Source organism: Pristis pectinata, chromosome 3, assembly GCF_009764475.1.
Source record: "Pristis pectinata isolate sPriPec2 chromosome 3, sPriPec2.1.pri, whole genome shotgun sequence".
NCBI classification, from domain to species: domain Eukaryota; kingdom Metazoa; phylum Chordata; class Chondrichthyes; order Rhinopristiformes; family Pristidae; genus Pristis; species Pristis pectinata.
The window spans coordinates 30461425-30484331 of NC_067407.1; the positions used below are offsets into that span (position 1 = coordinate 30461425).

At 39.0% G+C, this 22907-nt stretch overlaps 1 protein-coding gene across 1 annotated transcript in view; it reads right to left on the reverse strand.

The window, feature by feature from the left end:
- Window positions 1-2378: 2378 nt before the first annotated feature.
- Window positions 2379-22907, reverse strand: part of armh1 (armadillo like helical domain containing 1) — a 33958-nt gene continuing 13429 nt past the window's right edge. The window contains 7 exon segments of the mRNA XM_052010653.1: window positions 2379-2668; window positions 2766-2847; window positions 6378-6455; window positions 10286-10415; window positions 11565-11634; window positions 14650-14769; window positions 17102-17186. Of these exon segments, the coding sequence (XP_051866613.1) occupies window positions 2646-2668; window positions 2766-2847; window positions 6378-6455; window positions 10286-10415; window positions 11565-11634; window positions 14650-14769; window positions 17102-17186 (588 nt within the window). The 3' untranslated portion in view covers window positions 2379-2645.

Consider the following 22907-nt stretch of genomic DNA (forward strand, 5'->3'; position numbering starts at 1 on the left):
TTCCTGGGCTATCTCTACTCCCTTTCTTGAATAAGGGAACAACATCCGCAACCCTCCAATCTTCTGGAACCTCTCCTGTCTCCATCGATGATGAAAAGATCATCGTCAGAGGCTCCGCAATCTCCTCCCTTGCCTCCCACAGCAGCCTGGGGTACATCCCATCTGGTCCCGGCAACTTAGCCAACTTGACGCTTTCCAAAAGTTCTAGCACGTCCTCTTTCCTAATATCTACATGCTCAAGCTTTTCAGCCTGCAGCAAGTCCACACTACAATCCCCCAGATCTTTTTCCGTAGTGAAAACTGATGTAAAGTATTCATTAAGTACCTCCGCTACTTCTTCCAGATCCATACACACTTTCCCACTGCTGCACTTGATAGGCCCTATTCTTTCGCATCCTATCCTCTTGCTCTTCACGTACTTGTAGAATGCCTTGGGGTTTTCCTTAATCCTGCCCGCCAAGGCCTTCTCATGTCCCCTTTTGGCTCTCCTAGTTTCCTTCTTAAGCTCCTTCCTGTTAGCCTTATACCCTTCCAGATCTCTAACATTACCTAGCTCTCTGTATCTTTCATAAGCTTTTCTTTTCCTTGACTAGATTTATTATGGCCTTTGTACACCACGGTTCCTGTATCCTCTTGTGACTCCCCTGTCTCATTGGAATACGCCTATGCAGAACTCCACACAAATATCCCCTGAATATTTGCCACATTTCTTTTGTACTTTTCCCTAAGAACATCTGTTCCCAATTTAATCTTCCAATTTTCTGCCTGAGAGCCTCCTAATTCCCTTTACTCCAAGTAAACGCCTTTCTAGTCTGTCTGTTCCTATTGCTCTCCAGTGCTATCGTAAAGGAGATAGAATTATGATCACTATCTCCAAAATGGTCACCCACTGAGAGGTCTGACACCTGACCAGGTTCATTTCCCAATACCAAATCAAGCACAGTCTCTCCTCTTGTAGGCCTATCTACATATTGTGTCAAGAATCCTTCCTGAACACAGTTAACAAACTCCACCCCATCCAAACCCCTCACTGTCTGGAGATGCCAATCGATGTTTGGGAAATTAAAATCTCCCATCATAACAACTCTGTTATTATCACACCTTTCTAGGATCTGCTTCCCTATCTGCTCAATATCCCTGTTACTATTGGGCGGCCTATAAAAAACACCCAGTAGAGTTATTGACCACTTCCTGTTCCTAACCTCCACCCACAGAGACTCCGTAGACAGTCCCTCCATGACGTCCACCTTTTCTGCAGCCATGACACTATCTCTGATCAACAGTGCCACTCCCCCACCTCTTTTGCCTCCCTCCCTGTCCTTTCTGAAACATCTAAAACCTGGCACTTGAAGCAACCATTCCAGTCCCTGAGCCATCCAAGTCTCTGTAATGGCCACCACATCGTAGCATCCAAGTATTTATCCAAGCTCTAAGCTCATCCGCCTTGTTCACAATACTTCTTGCTTTAAAATAGACACGTCTCAAACCAGTCTGAGCACGTCCCTTCTCTATCCTCCCTCTCGTACCTACTATTAGCTTTCTCTATTTGAGAGCCAAACACCTCTTCCCCAGTCTCTCCAGTTCAGATCCCACCTCCCAACAAATCTAGTTTAAACTCCCCCCAGTAGCCCTAGCAAACCTCCCCGCCAGGATATTGGTTCCCCTGGGATTCAAATGCAACCCGTCCTCTTTGTACAGGGAATACCTGCCCCAAAAGAGGCCCCAATGATCCAGAAATGTGAATCCCTGTTCCTTACTCCAATCCCTCAGCCACACATTTAACCTCCTCCTCATTCTATTCCTATACCCACTGTCACTTGGCACAGGCAGTAATCCTGAAATTACTACCTTTGAGTAGTAATTTGAAATTACTACACAGGAGTGTCAGGCTAGATTTCATGCTCAATTTTCAGGGATGGGAGTTGAACTCAAAAGGTGAATTGTGGATAGTAACAGAAAGGTAAGAATTTTATTAATTGAAAGCTGCAAGGAACAGGAATGCTCTTAACTCTAAAGAAAAATACATATAATGCAAATAGTGCAATTTGCTCATCCAGTGTGCTTCCCTCCTAGACTAACGTAGTACAACTCATTGCTTTTAGCAGCTAGGGATTTTGCAGGGCAAAACTACTTCCTCAGCCAGAATTAATTTGAAAAATTAGAAACCACGAATAAACTATTTGCTTTTCTGTTGGCGGTGTGCCAAATCAGAAGGCAGGGTTGACAGTTAATGTTCACCAAGGATTGCACAATTTTATTAGCAGGTTGAAATACAAGAATCATATAATGTGTAGTGAAGCCAGAAAATGTATTTATACATTTTGCAAAAATAGTGGTTTGTAATTAATAAATACTGAATGTTGCTAATTCTGTTCGTATAAAGAGGTGGACTTAGACCAATGAAGTTTCACGTTGTTAAAAGCAGTTCAACTGCCATTGCTTGATGATTGATGATGCATTCCATTGTCAGTGAAATGAATTCCTACTATGTTTTACGATGGAATGAAAAAGATCTTGAAATAATCCAAGCACTTTCATTCTTTGTCCTTGATGTTTGTTTGAAAATGTAATAAATTCAGAACAATTTTACTATGACACTTTTTGCTTAAAAATAGCTTCATCTTGTGCTGCTGCAGACAGCTTGGTTATTCTGCTTCTACTTCAGCTGCTGGGGTAAAACAACATTTTAAAGCAATTGTTCAAATGATAAAACATGTAAATTTAATTTTCAGTATTTCTAAAGTGGAAAATTAACACTGCCTTACATCCTGGAATATTGACTTTGTTCTCAACCAAAACGGCAGCTTGGATCGAGTCCATTTTCAAGTACATATTCTCTGGATTTTTCTGTATTAATTTGAAAAATACAAGATTACAAAATACAAAAGAGCTCTTGGTTATGGCTACTTATTTCAACTGTTTTATAAAGATGAAATTTCTGTATTTCCAAGAGCCATATAAAAATTTAGGCTGTATTTTTTAAGTTTAGAAATGGTTCCTTAAATAGCTTGAGTGGTGCACAGTGCTGTCAGATCTAAAATATATTATCATATTGAAACCCAACTCAAACTTACCATTTTGTTTTAAGAGGTTATCATGCACTGCAAATATATCAGAATATGCTAATTTGTCTTAATATTCTGTCATCAAGTTGACTTGTGTACTGTCATCATCTGCACCACACTGCTGAGTGCCTGGCTATCTGAATTGATTCCACTCGAACCCAAACATATGTCATAAGGTTAGGGTCAGGTATATTTTTCAAGAAAACATATGTGTTAATATACACCATGATGGCCTGGCAATGCCATAATGATTTGCATAATATCATCACACTATCACTCCTCACATTCAAATGGCATTACCATCACTGAATCCACTACTATCTGTATCATGGGGGTTACCATTGACCAGGAACCGAACTGGAATAGCCATGTACACTATGTGGCTACAAGAGTAAGTCAGAGGCTAGGAATGCTGTGGTGAATAACTCACCTCCTAACTCCCCATCTGCAGGACTCAAGTTAGGAGTGTGAAGGAATGCTCTCCATTTGCCTGGATGAGTGCTGCTTCAACAACACTCAAATAGCTCTTCACCACACAGGACATAGCAGCCTGCTTGATAGGCACCCTATTCACAACCATTCACTCACTCCACCACTGATGCACAGTTGCAGCAGTTTGTACCATACAGCTTGCGCTGCAGCAAGTCACCAAGACTCCTTAGATAATACCTTCCAAAACCACAATCTCTACCAGCAAGAAGGACAAAGGCAGCAAGAGCACGGGAACACCACCACCTGCAATTTGCCCACCAAGTTACACACCATCCAGACTTGGAATTATATATCAGTTGCTGGGTTAAAATCCTGGAAGCCTCTCCCTAACAGTGTCGTGGATATACCCACACTTCAAGAAGGCAGCTCACCACCACCTTCTTAAGAGAAACTAGAGATGGGGAATTAAATGCTAGCACAGCCTGCGAAGCCCACATCCCTTGAATGAATATATTAAAAAAATGTGAATAGAATGTTGAGATTGTTCTATTTATGGCAATAGTTGGGTACAGAGAAAATAATGAGTTCTCAGGTCAGGTTCAGAATTAATTTTATATCCAAGCAGACCTCTACACTATCCAGTGTCCCATTTTTTAAAACTAATTACTATCCACAAAACAATGCATTTATTACTATGATTTTATCATCGTTGCATGTTTAGTTTCAATGAGCGTACCCACTGACTGCATTGAGTAGGATAAGATTTCTTTATTAGTACTTACTGTTACATATTACAAGTTATTTTGTTATCTGTTATTATACCTGATACCCAATACACTACTAGTTAAAGAAGTAATATCTCTAGGCACTGTGCCATCTGAAAGTACTTCATGGCCATGTCTTGTCCTCAGGGTTTGTATTATAGGCATAAAACACATTAAACTCTGCTACAATCAGTTTTATTCATGAAACTAATCTTTAAATGTAGGTTCTCAAAAAACACCGAATACCAAGGATCCATAGCTACACCCGGTGCTCAGTGTCACTGGATAATGAGTGAAGAGGCTGACGGCCAGGTTCCTTCATAAGTTCCAAATCTCTAATCTGCGTCTGGCCTCAATTTGGCAGTAGAAGAGGCCGTGGACAGACTTGTCAGTGTGGGAATGGGAAGTTGAATTAAGATGGCTGGCCACCAGGAGGTCCTAGCTTTTGCAGTGGACAGAGCAAAGGTGCTCAACAAAGCGATCCACCAGTTAGAGGACCGGCACCTCATATTCCGCCTTGGTAGTCTCCAACCTGACGGCGTGAACATCAATTTCTCCAACTTCTGGTTACACTCCTCTGTGTTTCCCTCCCCCCCCCCCCATCCCAATGGCCCTTATACCCCATCTCTTTCCCTTCCCCCACCCTCTTGATCTGCCCATCACCCACACATTCTTCTCTCTGGTTCCCCTCTCTCCCCTCTTCTCCTTCCCTTTATTCAATGGTCCACTGTCCTCTCCTATCAGATTCCATCTTCTTCAGCCCTTTGTTACTTCTACCTATCACCTCCCAGCTTCTTACATCATTCCACTTCCCCCCCTGCCCAAACCACCTGCCTCTCTTCCCCCCCCTCACCTGGATTTGCCAATCACCCACCAGCTCTCGCTCCAACCCCTCCCCCCATCCTTTTATACTGGTTACCTCCCCTCTTTCCAGTCCTGAGGAAGAGTCTTGGCCCAAAACGTCGACTATCCATTTCCCTCCATAGATGCTGCCTGCCCCACTGAGTTCCTCCAGCATTTTGTGTGTTGCTTCATTTTATGCATTGAATATAGATTAATTGAAAACTAAATTTCCACTAGACACAACACCAAAATGCAACCATGACCTAACAACATATTGACTGCTGGCAGTCAATATTCCAGTTCCAGTGCTCCCTGGACATTGGTATCGCATATGGTATAGTTGATAATTTTATTTATGAGGTGGCCTCAATTTATCAGCAGAGTTCAATTCTTTGTATTACTGAATTGATCTCTCTCTTTCTTTCCAATATGGCTTCATTCTTTAATCCACTCTTCACTGAGTAACTTTGTTAGTTAGGTTGGGTTTTGTTTCCATGTCCCAAATCTGATATTTAAGGGGAGGCAAGGTTAAAATTCGGAAAAACCCAGCATGACAAGGGATATGGAGGTCTTACAAAATTTCATGGTAAGACCTTGCTCTCTTTTTGTTCCATTCCCATCTGCGGACTGATCTAATTCACAGCCTAGTACAGAAGGATCATGGGTAATGGTGGTCATAAGAAACCCAGCAGCAGGCTAAAACCAGGGACTCTTGGAGAAGATCCCAGGCAATTAGGAGGACTGAAGGTCAACAGCTGGGGCTTTTGAAGGGATTGGGGAAACCTTAAGGAAGGAGAGGAAGTAATATTTGATCTGGAGTGAGAAATATGCCAAAACTATCAAACTTCTTTTCTCATATTATTCCTCATAGGAGAACTGAGTTAAACCAGTATACATTTCCTCCTCATCAAATGTCATCTCACAGCTATTTAACTGTGTTTCCAACAGCAAGAACCTTCTACCTATTGACAAGGGTAAGGGCTGAGACTCCTACGGAACTATCTTCTGGATCTCTCTACTTGCATCTTCTGCAGTCATGCCATCCTGTCCCTGACCATTCACCAATTTAGAGATAGTTAAGCTAAGGGGTAGTTAACAGAATATGTATTACAAATGAGACTTTGAAAGCAGTTGCTATTTATGAAACAATTTGTTCACTAGATAGCAGTAAATTTTTATATATTTTTTTAAAAAGTATAACTATAGAAAGGTGATGGCAAAAAAATCAACTATTGCTGTCATGCTAATATAATGAAGTTGATTAAAGAATTACCATATACAATTCATAAAATGGTTCTCCCATGGCTTTTCGTACATGTTCTTCCACAACCGGAAATGTATGAATCAGGTACTGAAAATGAGATGTATAGTTTCTCATTATTTTGTAAACATAATGAACATTATGAAATTATTTTTAAAACCATGTAATGAAAGTTCTCTCTGTCACGCTTCAAGTGGAGGATCATGCATTTGTAAATGCTTCTTTTCAAAATAAAATGTGTCATAAAACATTTCTATGTTTGCTATGTTCTTAAGAGCATTCACTTTGTTGTGACTCTTTTTCTATGGGATTTTACTGATTGCAGTTAGTTTCTTTTTTCGTGACTTCACATGTTAATTGCATTAGAATTTCCTGACGCATTTTGAGGTTAGAATGAACTGTGTAACTGGAATGGGTGAGGAACAAAATTAGTTATAATTCAGAACATCCTTCAATCAACTAATCTTCCATTTGAAATTCCAATATTCTTTTTCTTATTCTTTATTCAAGAAATAGGAGTAGGCCATTCAGCTACTTGCACCTGCTCTAACATTCAATAAGATCATGGCTGATCTTTTACTTCAATACCTTTTTCAAGTATAGGCACATATTCCTTGATTCTCCAAATATCTAAAAATCCATCAATCATTGTACTAACTAAGCTCAAGGGCTGAACCTCCAGAGGACTCTTATGTAAAGAATACTGAAAATGCACTATCGTCTGAATGAAGAAATTTCTTTTCATCTTTGTCCTAAATAGCCAAACCCTTATTTGGAAAAATGATATTACTGATTTTAGACATCCCACCCAGGGTAAACTTCACCCCTCTTTGTACCTTGTCAAACCCCATAAAAACTTTGTACTTCTCAATGATAACATCTCTTATCATTCCAAACTTCAGAGAGTACAGGCTGAGTCTGCTCAATCTCTCCTCAAAGAACAAATATCCCATCACAGGAATTAAACTGGGGAATCTTAGTTGCACTCTCTCTGTCCCAAGTACATCCTTCCTTTTTTGGTACGGAGACCAAATCTATACACAATATTTAAAGTGCAGTTTCACCAAGGTATTGGTATTGGTTTATTACCATCACTTTTACCAAGGTACAGTGAAAAACTTGTCTTGCATACCATTCATACAGATCAATTCATTACACAGTGCATTGTAGTACAGGGTAAAAACAATAACAGAATAGAGAGTCAATTGTCACAGCTACAGGGGAGTGCATTGCAGGTAGCCAATAAGATGCAATTGCAGTAAGATATGTTTACTCTTGTACTCAGATTTTCTTACAATAAAACCCAAAATTGCTTGCTTTACCTGCACATTAACTTTCAGTGATTTGTGTATAAGGACACCCAGATCCCTCTAAACACCAACACTTTTCAGTCTCTCATCATTTAGAAGATACTCTGCCTTTCTACTGAGATGGATGATGTTGCATTTTTCCACATATATCCTATCTGTTATCTCCTTTCCCATTCATTTAGCCTGCCTATATCCCCGTGAATCCAAAAAAATTGAATAAATCTTATAAATCCATATTTCAATGGTCTATTCTATTAATATTTGCCAGAAGACCAGAGAATGTTTAATGTTGTAAATAATTTTTATAAAGAAAAGCTGAGCCATAGTTACTGGCCGGTTACCTTACTATTGCCTCTTTTAAGAATGAATTTTTGTCTGTACCAAGATGGAGAGAAAATTAGTTCTAACCAGCCGATTCTATTTCTAAACTGGTGATGCTTGATGTAGATACCATGTGACATTATCAGAGAGAAAGTCAACAAATGCAGAATTGGGAAGAGGATAATAAACTGGATTAAAAATGGATAATAGAGACAAAATGACAAAAATAAGGGCAATATTTTTTGAAGTGCCCCCCAGGGGTACTAATTCTATTCATTTTTTAAAATTGTTGATTTGTATGAACAACTAGGGAGAATGTGAAATGTATAGACAATACAGTAACAGCATAAAATAGCTAACACTTTAGATCAAAAGCTACAACTGGATGGTTATGAAAGGAGGAAAAGAATGAATAAAGCACAGGATGGAATTCAATGACAATTAGTTTACTTTTATAGATTAAGTGGATTAGACTCAGTGCTGTGGAAGTCTTTGGGGATATATCATAAATAATAAATAAAACTGAAGTCAGGACCTTACTTCAAGGTATGAAAAATAATTTAGGAAAATTCTAGATGATGTCAAGAGTTAAAGAATATAAAAGCAAATAGATAAAGATGAACCTAAGCTGACACTTATTTGCAGTATTTGGTTGTTAAATCAAGATCCTGTCTGTCACCTCAGATGGAAGTAAAAGATCCATTGCACAATTCACACAGTAAAAACAGTATTTTTGGCTAACAAAACACAGTCAAGAGTACAACTTTGTCACTTATCTCATCTTTTTTGTGCACATTGGCTGCCACATTCTCTGTATTGTTTAGAACCATCAATGGGTATGAAATGCTTTGCTATGTCCTGAGGTGATGAGAAGACCTACAAAACCTTAACACCTCAATGAGAGTATTTGGTGCATTATTGAACTCCATACATTAGCAAGTCTATCCAGGTTTTAGTGAAGTGATAAAGTAGATTAACTTGGTTACTGTCTGGCATGAGCAAATATAAATAGGAAGACTTCGTGAAGTTGAGAGTATTTGTTGGAACAATGCAGATTCACGAGCAATATGATGGTGTATAAAATTATGCAAGGATGTGACAGAGTGAATGGAAGCAGTTTGATTCTAATTGAAGAGTGAAGTTTTATGGTTAAGCAATTTATAACAGAAACCAAGAATCAATTACTTCAATTGTGTAACTTCAAAATTCATTCTCATAGTTAATGGTTGAGGCACACAGAGTTAACATTCAACATTCAAGATTAGATTGGTTAGAAGGGATACAGAAACAATCATAGTTAAATGGCATTAGGCTAATTTGCTCATATGAGAATAAAGTATAACAAGGAGACATTGAGCTGAATTGCCTGTTCACCTGTTGTAGCTTCTAAGTGTTTCCTAAAGCAAAATTGTAGATTAATTTTGCTTTGGGGCAGTATTATGTAAATAAGATATTATACTGTCAGTTAATAGCTGTATTTATTTACACAAGTATTTTTGTTGTAAGAATATACAACAAAAATACTTGTGTATTTTGACTGAATGTTGCCGATGTGATAGTACTTATTGCTTTTTGAATTGGACAGGATGGTGTGGAGGACACTAGTGTTCTCTCCATCCTAAAATGTATCACGCATTTATTCTGTCATATCAACCTCTCTCTGCGTAAAAAAACCTACCCTTCAGATCCCCAAAACTCCTTCCTCTCACCTTAAATCTATGCCCTCTTGTTTTGATACCCCTACCATGGGAAAAAAAGATTTTGACTATCTATTAAATTTTTCAAATTGCTAACCCATCCCAGGATTGTTAAGGTTATAGATTTTTCACACATGCGGCACTGCGCAATTCAAATGTACTTATAAACTATAATGGCTTCCATTCTTTAAATGTGCAATTCAGTGATGACCATTTTGAGTCTGAATTCATGGTCTGCTGGAAGCTAGGATGATGCTGTTATATACTGGTTTCCTTAAGTCTAGGTATTGTTTTTGTCTTTGCTGTCAATTCCTCTTGCTGCAAGGACACTAGCAGCCTTTGACTTCCACAATTTTTCAAATGCAAGGTCAAATAATACTGTGCAACCAATAAAACATGTTTTACCACTTAGGAACATAATACTGTATAATTACTGGAAAAAGGGATCACCTCTACACTAAACCTCCACTGATTTCACAACAGTAGCAGTTATCTTTGCCCAGCATTAGGCTTGCTTGTCAGAATTTCGCAATTGCTGGTAATCATTCTGACTACAGTACAGATTTGAAAATATATTCCCATAAATGCTTACTTCCACTGCCAAGCAAGCTTGTTTTTGGCTGTCAGCATATTCCAGGTTCCCCATGGCAATCATGAGATGATGTACCACTCGGAGCTGCAACAGTTCCTCAGCTATGTCAGTAGATTCTTTAATTATTATACTGCGAAAGGCAAAGGGAAATGAAAGAAAAGTCAGTCACAAATTCTGGTAATATTATAAATTTAAAAAGGTCCTCATCCTGATGTCAATGCTGAGAAATAGTACACTCTAGTGACTGTGATCATGCATTCTAAATCACAGAAAGAGCTACACAGACAAAGTGTAGCTCAACCGCAACATTAAAAGAACATTTCCTACTGCAATTGTGTACTGTTTTTCCCTGTCTACCCCATTCAAACTAACAGTTGTATCAATTATTATCCAATTATTGCCAGTTTGGTCCCCTCCCGCACTCGATGACATTTTCCGTACAGGTTTCCTACAAGAATCTTAGTGCCAGGAAACTTAACCATATCCCCTTTCTACAACTTCTTCTGATTAACAAATATAGCTATGTTTGATAAGAAGGAACTGCTGCTGTGAAATGGGGAGTCCCAAGAGAGAAGGCATGGTTAAAAATCTGAGTAAAACTGCTATTGTTTGGGTAACTGACTTCTTTGTTAACTAGACTGAATGTAAAACTAATCTCCCCTTACAGTGCTCCAATTTGTAATGTGACCATTTACCACTGTGCTTCTTGTCGGAAATTAATTCAAATATATACCGTGCCATTAACTTTCACGATGCACTATTTGTATAACCTGCTCCATGGCAAAACATAGAATCAGCCCTTGTATTCTTCATCAGTTGATAGTTAATGGTGTACTTATCTGGTCTAATAAGTTATTTCCTGTGAAAAAAACTCTATGTCAAGACTAACAATTGAAACTTTGTAAAAATTTCGAATAGGAAGACCTAATAGCAATATTGTTTAACTGGATATCTCAAAGCTTTTTGAAAAAGAGCTGTCCATTTTATTTCTCATTAATTGACATTTCTGAAGTCCTAAGTAAGGTTTTAATCTAATCATAGAATTGTAATCAGAATTTTATTTCAAATGTTACTTACAACATAGTTTAAGGACCCCCAAGGTAATTAAATAATCACTTCCATTCACTGAACAAGGCCACAGGAGGTCATGATATGCCCTTAAATTTTCCTTAGTTTTTCAGGTTGTTGTTCAGTTAATAATAATCTGTAACGTTAATGGAAATACAGAGATCCACTTCAGGATTTTGTCTTAGACAAAATAAGTTATCACATGATTTACCCTATAACTTTTGCTGCCGCAGCTTGTTGTACATACAATGGTGAGGATTCTGTAGGTTTGATGTGGGTTCATCTAAATGTAAAACAAAACTGTTAGATACATTTAGATGCATTTATTTAATAATAGTATTACATATATATTAATATATAAAATGCACTTAAGTTATAACTTACACTAAATCAAATGTCTGAGTTATACACTGCAGCTAGCTACAGTTCTCTACAACTAGCGCCAGCCATCGGCACATTACAGGCCATCTGGCTAAGCCGAGAAAAAGAGCTATAAGGACTGGTAGATCCCAGATTTTACATCTGCTTTGCATTGTATTAGTTGATCTTAGTAGGGGAATATAATTCACCTGAGTACTATTTGGTTGGGCAAGGAATGCATCAGAGTTCCTGGCGAATTCTGCTGTAACATGCAGATGTCTATCCAAAACTGGCTGGATACACTTCCTGTATGATACAATCTGCAGTTGAGTGGTTTTGGTGATTATTCCTGCAAATCTCTCCAATTGGATTTCTGTCCTTAACATAGCATTGAAATGGCACTGGTCAAAGTCACAGTTTACATTCCCTACTAATGTGAGCATGGTGCACTATTTCTCCTTGTCCTTCTCAGCAATGCTACAGTCTCCCCGTATGTTCTCCCCATGTCTGCGTGGGTTTTCTCTGGGTGCTCCTGTTTCCTCCCATATTCCAAAAACGTACAGATTAGGAAGTTGTGGGGCATGCTATGTTGGTGCCGGAAGCGTGGCGACATTTGCCGGCTGCCCCCAGAACACTACACAAAAAGATGTATTTCACTGTGTGTTTCGATGTACATGTGACTAATAAAGATATCTTACCTTATCTTCAGAATATACATCAAGTAATTTGGTGACAGTCGACCATATCACCCTTGTCCAGTGCCTCTATTATTCAATTAATTAGGTTGATCGTTTGGTTCTCCTCATACTAGTCACAGTCAAGTAATTACTTTTTTTCTATCCCCCAAATCATTGCTACTCAAGTACCACTAGGATCTATCACTACCCCACATTTCATCTTGGCAACATCACATATGTATTGAACTCAACTCTACCTCTCCACATCTTTTTCCCTCTTCATCACAAAATCTTCCCACTTCTGCCTTTTATCATATTGTACATTTCCACCCATGCTTCACCAGATCTGTTGGTGAATCTCTCATCCATACTTCTGCCATCTTAAATTGACGAGTGCAGTGCTATCCTAGCCAAACTCCACCATTTATAAACCTTAGCTACTCCAAATGTGAAAGTGTGAACATAAGATTGAACAATGAGCTCAGGTGAAAGACCTAAGATTAGAGCCATTAGGATAGAAGAGGCAATACTGTTTTTTGTTTGGATGAACTTGCGAAAGGAAAAAGTAATTTGGTGATTAGAAAGTTTAGAGAGGAATCAAAGTCTACAGTTATCCTCCGAGTTTGGCTTGAACCTGTCTGTGTGGGGAAAATTAGTTACGGCTCACAGAACAACATGTCACACACTTCTTTCAAAAAGTTTATTAAAAACCCAACTAAACACCAACAATGACACAAGACGTCACATAAGATTATTAAAGGTATGATATAAAAAAATACTCTAAACTGTTCTAATCTAATAGGATCTGTGTATTCTGCACTTTAACCTCTAACTGTAACACCTGGAATCTCCTTCTTTGGTGGTCAATTCTGTTTGCAGTTCCCTTGCAGGCTACCCTTTAACTCCAAATATTATTTAATCTTTAATTCTAGGTGATTTTAGACAGAAGTCACCGTGGCCACCACTCAGCATGATCTGTCAACAGCTATCTGCAAGTTTCCCCTCTCTCTGTGCCCTCTTTACTTATAATCCAAAAATCACACCTGTGATAAATTTGATCAATGCTACCTCCTCTTTTGATTATACCATCTCCACCTTGTTTGTCCAATAGAGGAATGTTTGATGTCCAACCATTAGCACAAGAAACTTACCTACATGGACAAAAGTTTGAGTTTATCAGCAGTTTAAAGTTGCTAATAAGTATTCCTCCTGACATTTACACTTACAAATGCCTGTTAAGGGCAGATTTTGCTGCATCTTGCTTTCTATGTAATGACTTATAACTTTGGTGACATTGTTATATTGCAGGAGTCCAGAAGAGAAGCTTGTGTTTGTGTTAACAAGTACTTCAGCATTTCCTTTCCAGTTTACAGTTTGTTTGAAAAGTTCAGCACAGTCTTAGGTTCCCCAGCATCCTGGGTCAGGAATCTTAGTCACTTCTTGATTCACTATGAGTTATGTGTTCTTGCTGAAGGCATGAATAAGATAATTTACCTAACTGAAGGAAGAAGATGATGGCAAGAATATGTTGAATTGTGTATTGAAGAGGACAGGCTAGTTGATACTGAAGGCGGACAGAGGTTGATATTGTGTGGGCTGCATTAAGAGTGCTCAAGAATAGAAAATTTATAGGAAATGGCCTATGGCAGGATGTTCGCAGAATTCGGAGAAATTGTGGGTAGGAGGTAAAACAAAGTTGTTGATTTATGTTTAACTATTTACTGGAACGATGGATCAGAGTTAATTTCATACAACTCATCATGGGAAATGGAGAACTAGTTAAACATCTCATTTCAACTGGAATAGGTTCAAGATTTGGCCTAGGGACAATGGCAACGTATGCATAACTCAGAACTGGAAAGAGTATTACTAACAAAATCAAACATGCATCACAAACTGCAAATTGTACTGCTGCAGTTTTGAAATGCTACAATGGACTTTTAAAGTGCTAAAGAAGACTATTTGAACGATAAAAATCCATAACACAGGGACACTTAAACTGGAATGTCCTACAACTAAACAAAATATGCTTTTCATGCTGTGCCATGACAATAATCTTGCAAGCTTTTTGAGTGAATACAGTAGCCTTTGCCTCACATCAGTTTTATCTCATGCTAACCCATAAGGTTCCATCGGGTGCAATGCCACTTATTCCAGTACTAAGTGACAAATGGAACAAATAAAATTGATTAACTTTTGTTTAGATATGATTTGATACTTTAGAATTACACTAAGGCATTTTATTTTTTTCTTTCTTACCATAAAGAATTTTTGGTCGATTCTTTATGTTGTCCATTGATGGAGTTAGACGTGCAACTAATCCTTCAAGCAAAGCTTGTCGTACTTTATAATTCAGGAGTAGCTTGATGAATTCAATTACTAAAGAACAGAGATTATTACAGCACAATAAAATATTTTAATGTTTTGTTGATCTGTGACAGTGGGGTAATATGGTTTTTTTTCTTTGTTTTTAATCCTTAATTCTCATTCATCTCTGGCAACAGTATCTCAAAGATTAAAAAACCGTGATAACATGCAGCATTTCACAAGTTAAAAACCAGAAGCTTTGGAGCCATACACGCACAGCAGCAGGCCTCATAAAATCGAGAAAAAGTGCAGCGAAATTCATTTGCGGATAAGATTAAATGGCTCCAGGTTTTATATTGCATAGCAAAAATTGAATACATCCCTCAACATTGACAAAACAACTATTTCTTTCAGTACAATTTAAAAGGTGCATGGATTATATTCTGAATTCTTGAGACAGCTTGAATAATAATGGGCCTTTTTTTCCTTATTTTAGTATTGCAAAATCAAAGGGGAAATAGATAATTTTGCAGGCTGATGTCTTACTCTTGCCATTCATCTGATGTCATACTGCTCAAGTAATATTCAGGACAAAAGAGGCAGCAGATGCTGGAATCTGGAACAAAAAACAGAATGCTTGAAGAACTCTGTGGGTCAAGTAACATTTGTGGAGGCAAAAGGTGCAAGCTGACACTTTGAATTCAGACCCTGCATCAGGCCTGTAATATTCAGTAAAATCTGTTTACTGTAGGTAAGTTTGGGTAAGTTGTTGGGCAAGCATGTTGGGTAAGTTTTTCTCCCCCCCTTTGTCTGGACAACTCTATATCACAATCTGACAAATGCAATCCATTCTAGCTGTCCAGATAAAACAGAAGAGACACAGGTGACTGCTACAATGCCACGAACAGGATATGGCTCACCCTGTGTACGTACAGCAAGGTCGAGAGAATCTTAAACCTGATGACCAGATTCTGCCCACGAGGCTTGTTCAAGCTGGTCGCAAATGCTGATTAATTAGTGGACCGACAGTGGCCCGGAGTAGAAGACAGTGACGTCATCCATGGCAGGAAAGGCTTTGCCTGAGTGCTCCATTGCCTGGCATCGCCAACTGTCTATGTCTGTGGCCTTCCTGATGGATTCAGCAAAAGGCTTAATTCAACACACAAACAAAACAGAGGAGACTGAGCAGCCTTGATCTGATGGGGAAGCTCTCCATTTCTCACCCATTAATTTGGACTGTGCTACTAAAATGTGTGTAGAGCTGTTGTATCTAATTCCTGATTCCCTCCCCAAAGCCCACTTTGGAGAGCAAATGCATTTCAAAAGCATTAATAAGCCAAAAAAAGGACTAAACAAATTTCACCTCCAAGGTGCCTCTCGCTCAACTAGTTGCACATTTCTATACTTATGCTTGTACTGTTGAAACTAATGCATGTTTCACAGGGTAATAAGTAAGCTCCTGTTCCAAAGACGTAGACTGGAATGCTAGAAAATACTGGCAGTTCCATGCTGAACTGCCAACATTCTCAGCATGAGTGCCACCAAGGTCTTGATTCTACCGAGATTTAGAATGTGATGACCACTCCTTATAGGGTGTTTTGCCAACTGCACTCTGGTGCCCTACAGTAGAGAGTGAACTTTAATTCCGCCAGACTTGTGCTGGAGTATCTGCTTGCTGAAACAGCACCAGGTTCGGCTTGGAGCATTCATCCATTTCAATGAGAGGATTGGTGGGGATACAAGAAAGTAATAGCTAATTTATGTATTTTTAAACTCATTGTATATAATTGTTTATTTGCAGCTTTTTTTTATTGTTGCATTGATTTTGTCTTCAAAAATTTTTGAAATTTTCCAAGCATTAAAAGTCCTTCATAGGTTTGGCATTTGGCTTAGCCTAAGGACATGTCAGGTTTTGTGTCCAGCTGCTTCATGGATTTATGGATTTCTGTTCTGACCCATCCTGACAGCTTACATTGACCTGACATATAACAAGGCCTCATAATATCAGGATGGCTTTGGGTAGCCGGTCAACATCACTAGACAAGAAGAGTTAAATGTATACGTATCATGCATGTCATTGACAAGTGCAGATGGCATATTGTCAGTTCAAGTTTTAAGCCCTTTATAGAGGGAATGTGAGTGTGATATTTATTATTTTATGGGTTAAGTATTTATAGTAATATTTGACTTGAATTTCTGGATTTTCTGTTTTACCCATTTTAGCAAATGAAAACTTTCTTGATCTAATGAAATGCAAAATCACTTTTTTCAGCTTTGCATTTTTTGAAGCACTTAAACAGCAGATTCTGGATGAAACTAAAGAAATAAAAAAAACATGAGTTCAACTGGTAACCCACTCAGTTATTTACCCAATTATTCTTTTCTCAGATCAATAGTATTTTACCTTCATATTGCACTTCATAATGTATGGATCTCAGTATGTCCAAAAGAGGTTCAACAATACAAGGATGCACCATCTTCACAACACTCTGAACAAGAACACAAATAGTAACATATAGTTAAGATACAAGGTTAATACAGTTTTATTTATTTTATAAAATATTTGTGCCAAGGTTCTCCATTAACCCTTCGTGCAAAATGCCAGAATGCAGCCTTCTCCAATAAGTGCTTAGTAGCTGGTCACATGGCACTACAGTACAGACATTTGAAGTGACTTTCTTTGTGTTTTTTTTTAAACCATTATAAAGCAAGTTAGATACCTTGGTAGTTTTGCACTATTGGAAGTTCCATCCAACCTCTCAGATGGTATTCCTCAAACAGAAACAAAAGGACACTTCCGATAACCTAATCAATGTCTTTCCCTTAACCAACATCTTTTTCCCTTAACATGACTACTATCCTTTTGTAGACTCTTTTATTCCAAAATAAACTTTATTCATCATAAAAAACAAACTATATACAATAAAACTGTGAAAACCTTTACATTCGTGTACAGATCAATCATTAGTGTTACCTTTTTATATAAAAAAACACAGCACCGATGCCATTCGTGTGGCTCCCTGGGGTGCTATCCTTTTGTAGACTGTGGGACTTATTGGAGCATTGTAAATTGAAAAGGCTCGATAGCACTAGTAAAAGAGTTAACAGAGCTCTGACGAAACAAGCTCTGTAATGTTAGTAGAAGAATCCCACAAATTCACAGACAACACGAATATGAGAAAGCGATGGCTGTAATTAAGCAGCAAGTTTGGTTAGATAGAAGATGCCATTCTCTCTCCTGAGAGACAGATGGTAGGCCCTCGCTAAGCACTGTTGAATAATTGGAAGGCATTTTATTAGCAAACTTGTGATCAACTTACTACTGGTCTTTCAAATGAACCTAGATATTCAAAATAACTGGTATGAGAGGTCATAGGATCAAAATCCAAGCAGGAAAATAAATGTATATTTTTTATCCCCATTAATGGATTATTGGCGTTTCATATCACCTAGAGACTGGTGAATTTGAATTGTATTGGGGAATAAGAAAATTATAGAGAAATTGAACACATATTTTGTATCTACCTTCACAGAGGGCAAAAAAAAATCTTGAAAACAGTAGAGAAAAATATGTGTAGAGAAAATGAGAAAATGAAAGAAATTAGCATTAGTTTGTTTTTTTTGAAAATGTAATGGAAATGTTAGTGGAATTGAAAATTGACAAATCCCCTAGACCTGAACCAAGGTTTTAAAAGAGGTGACTAAGGAGATAGCAGATGCACCTTCCAAAATTCCATGTATTCTAGAACGATTCCACAAACCAAAAGAATGTAAATGCAGCGCTAGTACTTCAGAGTAGTGGAGAGAGAAAACAAGGAACTATAAACCAAATAGCCAAACATCAGCTGTAGGAAAAAAAGATGTAATTTATTTTTTAAGGATGTGGCAACAGGGCACTTCAAAAATAATAATGATTGGCCTAAGTCAACATGAAATGGAAATCATACATGACAAATCTATTAGAGTTTTTTTTAAGGTTGCAACTAGCTGAATAGATAAGGAAGATCAGCTGTTGCAGTATATTTGAACTTTCAGAAAGCCTTCAATAAAATGCCACACAAGAAATTATTAAACAGAGAGCACACAATATTAGGTGTATAATACTGGTGTGGATGTAGAATGAAAAATAGACAGGAAAAAGAAAGCTGGAATAAACATGTTATATTTGTTTTGGAGACTGTGACCAGTGTGGTGCCATGTAGCTATTCAGAAGATGTACAAGATGATGAGAGGCATAGATCAAGTGGACAGTCAGAGACTTTTTCCCCGTGCAAAAATGGTTCATACGAGGGGGAGTAATTTTAAGGTGATTAGAGGAAGATATAGGGGAGATGTCACAGGCAAGTTTTTTTTTTACACAGAGAGTGGTGGGTGTGTGGAATGCACTACCGGCAGAGGTGGTGGAAGCAGATACATTAGGGACTTAAGAGACTCTTAGATAGCCACATGAGTATTGGAAAAATGGAGGGCTATGTGGGAGGGAAGGGTTAGATAGATCTTAGAGCAGGATAAAATGTTGGCACAACATTGTGGGCCGAAGGGCCTGTACTGTGCTGTTATGTTCTATGTTCTATGAATCAACATCAATAATGTGAATGAGGGGATCAGTGAAATTTATCCACTTCTAACAGAGAACTGGGTGGAAATATAGGCTGTGAAAAAGATGCAGAGAGGCTTCAGGGAGGTAAAGGTAGGTTAACTTAATAGGCAAGAATAATTGGAAATGGAATATAATGTAGAAAAATATGAGGTCATACTTTTGTTTTGAAAGAAAAGTAGGAAGGTAGAGTATTTTGAAATGGTTTAGATTGAAGGGTGCTGTTTAGACAGACCTTGTACAGAAATCACTTAAACTTGACATGCTGGTTCATCAGGCAATTAGGTTGGCAATGATTTGTTGGTCTTTACTACAAGAGCATTTTAGTACAAAAGTAGAAACCATTATACAGGACCCTAATGTGACCACATCTGGAATATTGTCTTGCCTTCCGACGTAAGAAGGATATATTTGTAAAAGAAAGAATAGCCTATTCCTGAGTTTAGAATAAGAGATGATATCATTTGGATGTACAAAATTCTTATGGGGTTTGACAGGCCAAACCCACTCTGGCTGGGGTGTCTAGAAATAGGGTTGTAGTCTCAAATGATGGAACAGCCATTCAAGACAGAGATGAGATGAAATTTCTTCATTCCAAAGGTACTGAGTCTTTGGAATTCTCTAACAAGAGGATCCTCAGTCATTGAGTATACTCAAGACAGAGGCTGATGGATTTTCAGATATTAAGGGAATCAAGAGATAGACGTTAGTGCAGGAAAGTGGTGCCTGATCTTACTGAATGGCAGAACAGGCACGAGTGGCTTAATGGCCTACTCCGGTTTCCATTTCTTATGTTCTTAACAAACCTTAACAAAGGTTTCTGAACCAAGCTAAAGATTGGCAATAACTAAGCTACTTTCATGTGTAGGCCTAAGAAAATTATCAAATACACATGATCCTTAATTGAGAACAGTTTAAAGGAATAGAACAGAACTTTGATGTCTGCAAATCAGCTGCCTAGCCTACAACAGTGACTGCACTTCAAAAACCCTTCACTCGCTGTAAAAAAAATCACTCTGAAAGGTATGTAAAAGGCACTATGTAACTGCCTTTTGTTCAGCCTTTCATTTTCCTTCCCCGAACCTTTCGTTGCTCTGATATGCTTCCTCTTCATCATTTTTCATCCAAAGGCACTACCTAAGATGAAGCAAACTTCGATTCTATAATCAAATGAACAAGAACTTACTACTTTTATCCTAACCAGTGCATAGACAAATTTCACAGGAGAGAAATTTGTGTTTGCTTACTATCACTTAAAGGCGTCAAGAGTAATAACATTGGCCGTACTCGATTTTTCATATCCAGTGGATTGGAATTTACAAAATTGGGCACAACAGATGGTCAATATTCATTCACACATTTAGCGCAAGCAACCACAACAATTTTTCTCTTTCACTGTGAGCCACTGTTTCTACATTATCAAAACAAGGATGAATGACAAGATAACACACTTAGTCAGAAAATTTTGAGGAAAAAAAACAATCAAAATAATGACAACACACACAAAATGCTGGAGGAACTCAGCAGGTCAGGGAGCATCTATGGAGGGAAATGATCACTTTGTTAAGCACCTTTGCTCCACTTGCCAGAATAGCCAGGATCTCCCGGTGGCCAGCTGTTTTAATTCCACTTCCCATTCCCACACTGACTCCTCTACTGCCAGGCTGAGGCTAAGCGTGGATTAGAGGAACAACACCTCATATTCCACCTTAGTAGTCTCCAATCTGATGTATCAACATCGATTTCTCTAACTTCTGGTAACCACTCCCCGAGGAAAACACCTGGCCCAGATGGTGTCCCGGGCTGTGTGCTCAGATCTTGTGCTGATCAGCTGGCAGAGGTATTTGCGGACATATTCAACCTCTCCCTGCTTCAATCTCAGATTCCCTCCTGTTTTAAGAAGACCACTATCATCCTGGTACCAAAGAAAAGCAAGGTAACATGCCTCAATGACTACCGATCAGTGGCTCTGACATCCACCATCATGAAGTGCTTTGAGAGGTTGGTCATGGCACGCATCAACTCCGGCCTACCAGACAACCTGGACCCATTGCAATTCACCTATTGGCGAAACAGGTCTACAGCGGATGCCATCTCCCCGGCACTACACTCAGCTCTGAAGCATCTGGACAGTAAAGACACATACGTTAGACTATTGTTTATTGACTACAGCTCTGCCTTCAATACAATAATTCCAAGCAAGCTTGTCACCAAACTCCAAGACCTAGGACTCAACACCTTCCTCTGTAACTGGATCCTTGACTTTCTAACAAACAGACCGCAATCAGTAAGGATAGGCAGCAATACCTCCGGCACGATTATTCTCAACACTGGTGCCCCACAAGGCTGCGTCCTCAGCCCTCTACTCTACTCCCTATACACTTACGACTGTGTGGCCAGATTCTACTCTAACTCCATCTACAAGTTTGCAGATGATACCACCGTTGTAGGCCGTATCTCAAACTACAATGAGTTGGAGTACAGGAAGGAGACAGAGAGCTTAGTGCAATGGTGTCATGACAACAACTTTTCCTTCAATGTCAACAAAACAAAAGAGCTGGTCATTGACTTCAGGAAAGGGGGCAGTGTACATGCACCCGTCTACATCAATGGTGCTGAGGTCGAGAGGGTTCACAGCTTCAAGTTCCTGGGAGTGAACATCACCAACAGCCTGTGCTGCTCAAATCACATAGATGCCATGGCCAAGAAAGCTCACCAGCGCCTCTACTTCCTCAGGAGGCTACAGAAATTTGGTTTGTCCCCTTTGACTCTCACCAACTTTTACCGATGCACCATAGAAAGCATCCTATCTGGATGTATCACGGCTTGGTACGGCAACTGCTCTGCCCAAGACCGCAAGAAGCTGCAGAGAGTTGTGGACACAGCCCAGCGCATCACGGACACCAGCCTCCCCTCCTTGGACTCTGTCTTTACCTCTCGTTGTCTTGGTGTAGCAGCCAGCATAATCAAAGACCCCACCCACCCAGCACATTCTCTCTTCACTCCTCTTCCATCGGGTAGGAGATACAGGAGCCTGAGGGCACGTACCACCAGAACTTAAGGACAGCTTCTACCCCACTGTGATAAAACTATTGAATGGTTCCCTTATACAATGAGATGGACTATGACCTCACGATCTACCTTGTTGTGACCTTGCACCTTATTGCACTGCACTTTCTCCGTAGCTGTGACACTTTACTCTGTACTGTTATTGTTTTTACCTGTATTACATCAATGTTCTGTACTAACTCAATGTAACTGCACTGTGTAATGAATGGACCTGTACGATCGGTTTGTAAGACAAGCTTTTCACTGTACCTCGGTACAAGTGACAATAATAAACCAATACCAATACCGTTTTTCCCCCCTTCCACCCACCTTTTGGTTTTCCCTTATCCCTCTGGCCCCTTTACCCCTTCTCTTTCCCTTCCCCTGCCTATCACCCAGGACCTTTCTCCCTCTGGTTCCCCACCTCCTTCCCTTTATTCCATGGTTTACTGTCCTCTCCTATCAGACTCCATCTTGTTCAACCCTTTGCCTCTTCCACCTATCACCTCCCAGCTTCTCACATCATTCCCACTTCCCCCCACCCCCACCCCACCCCACCCCACCT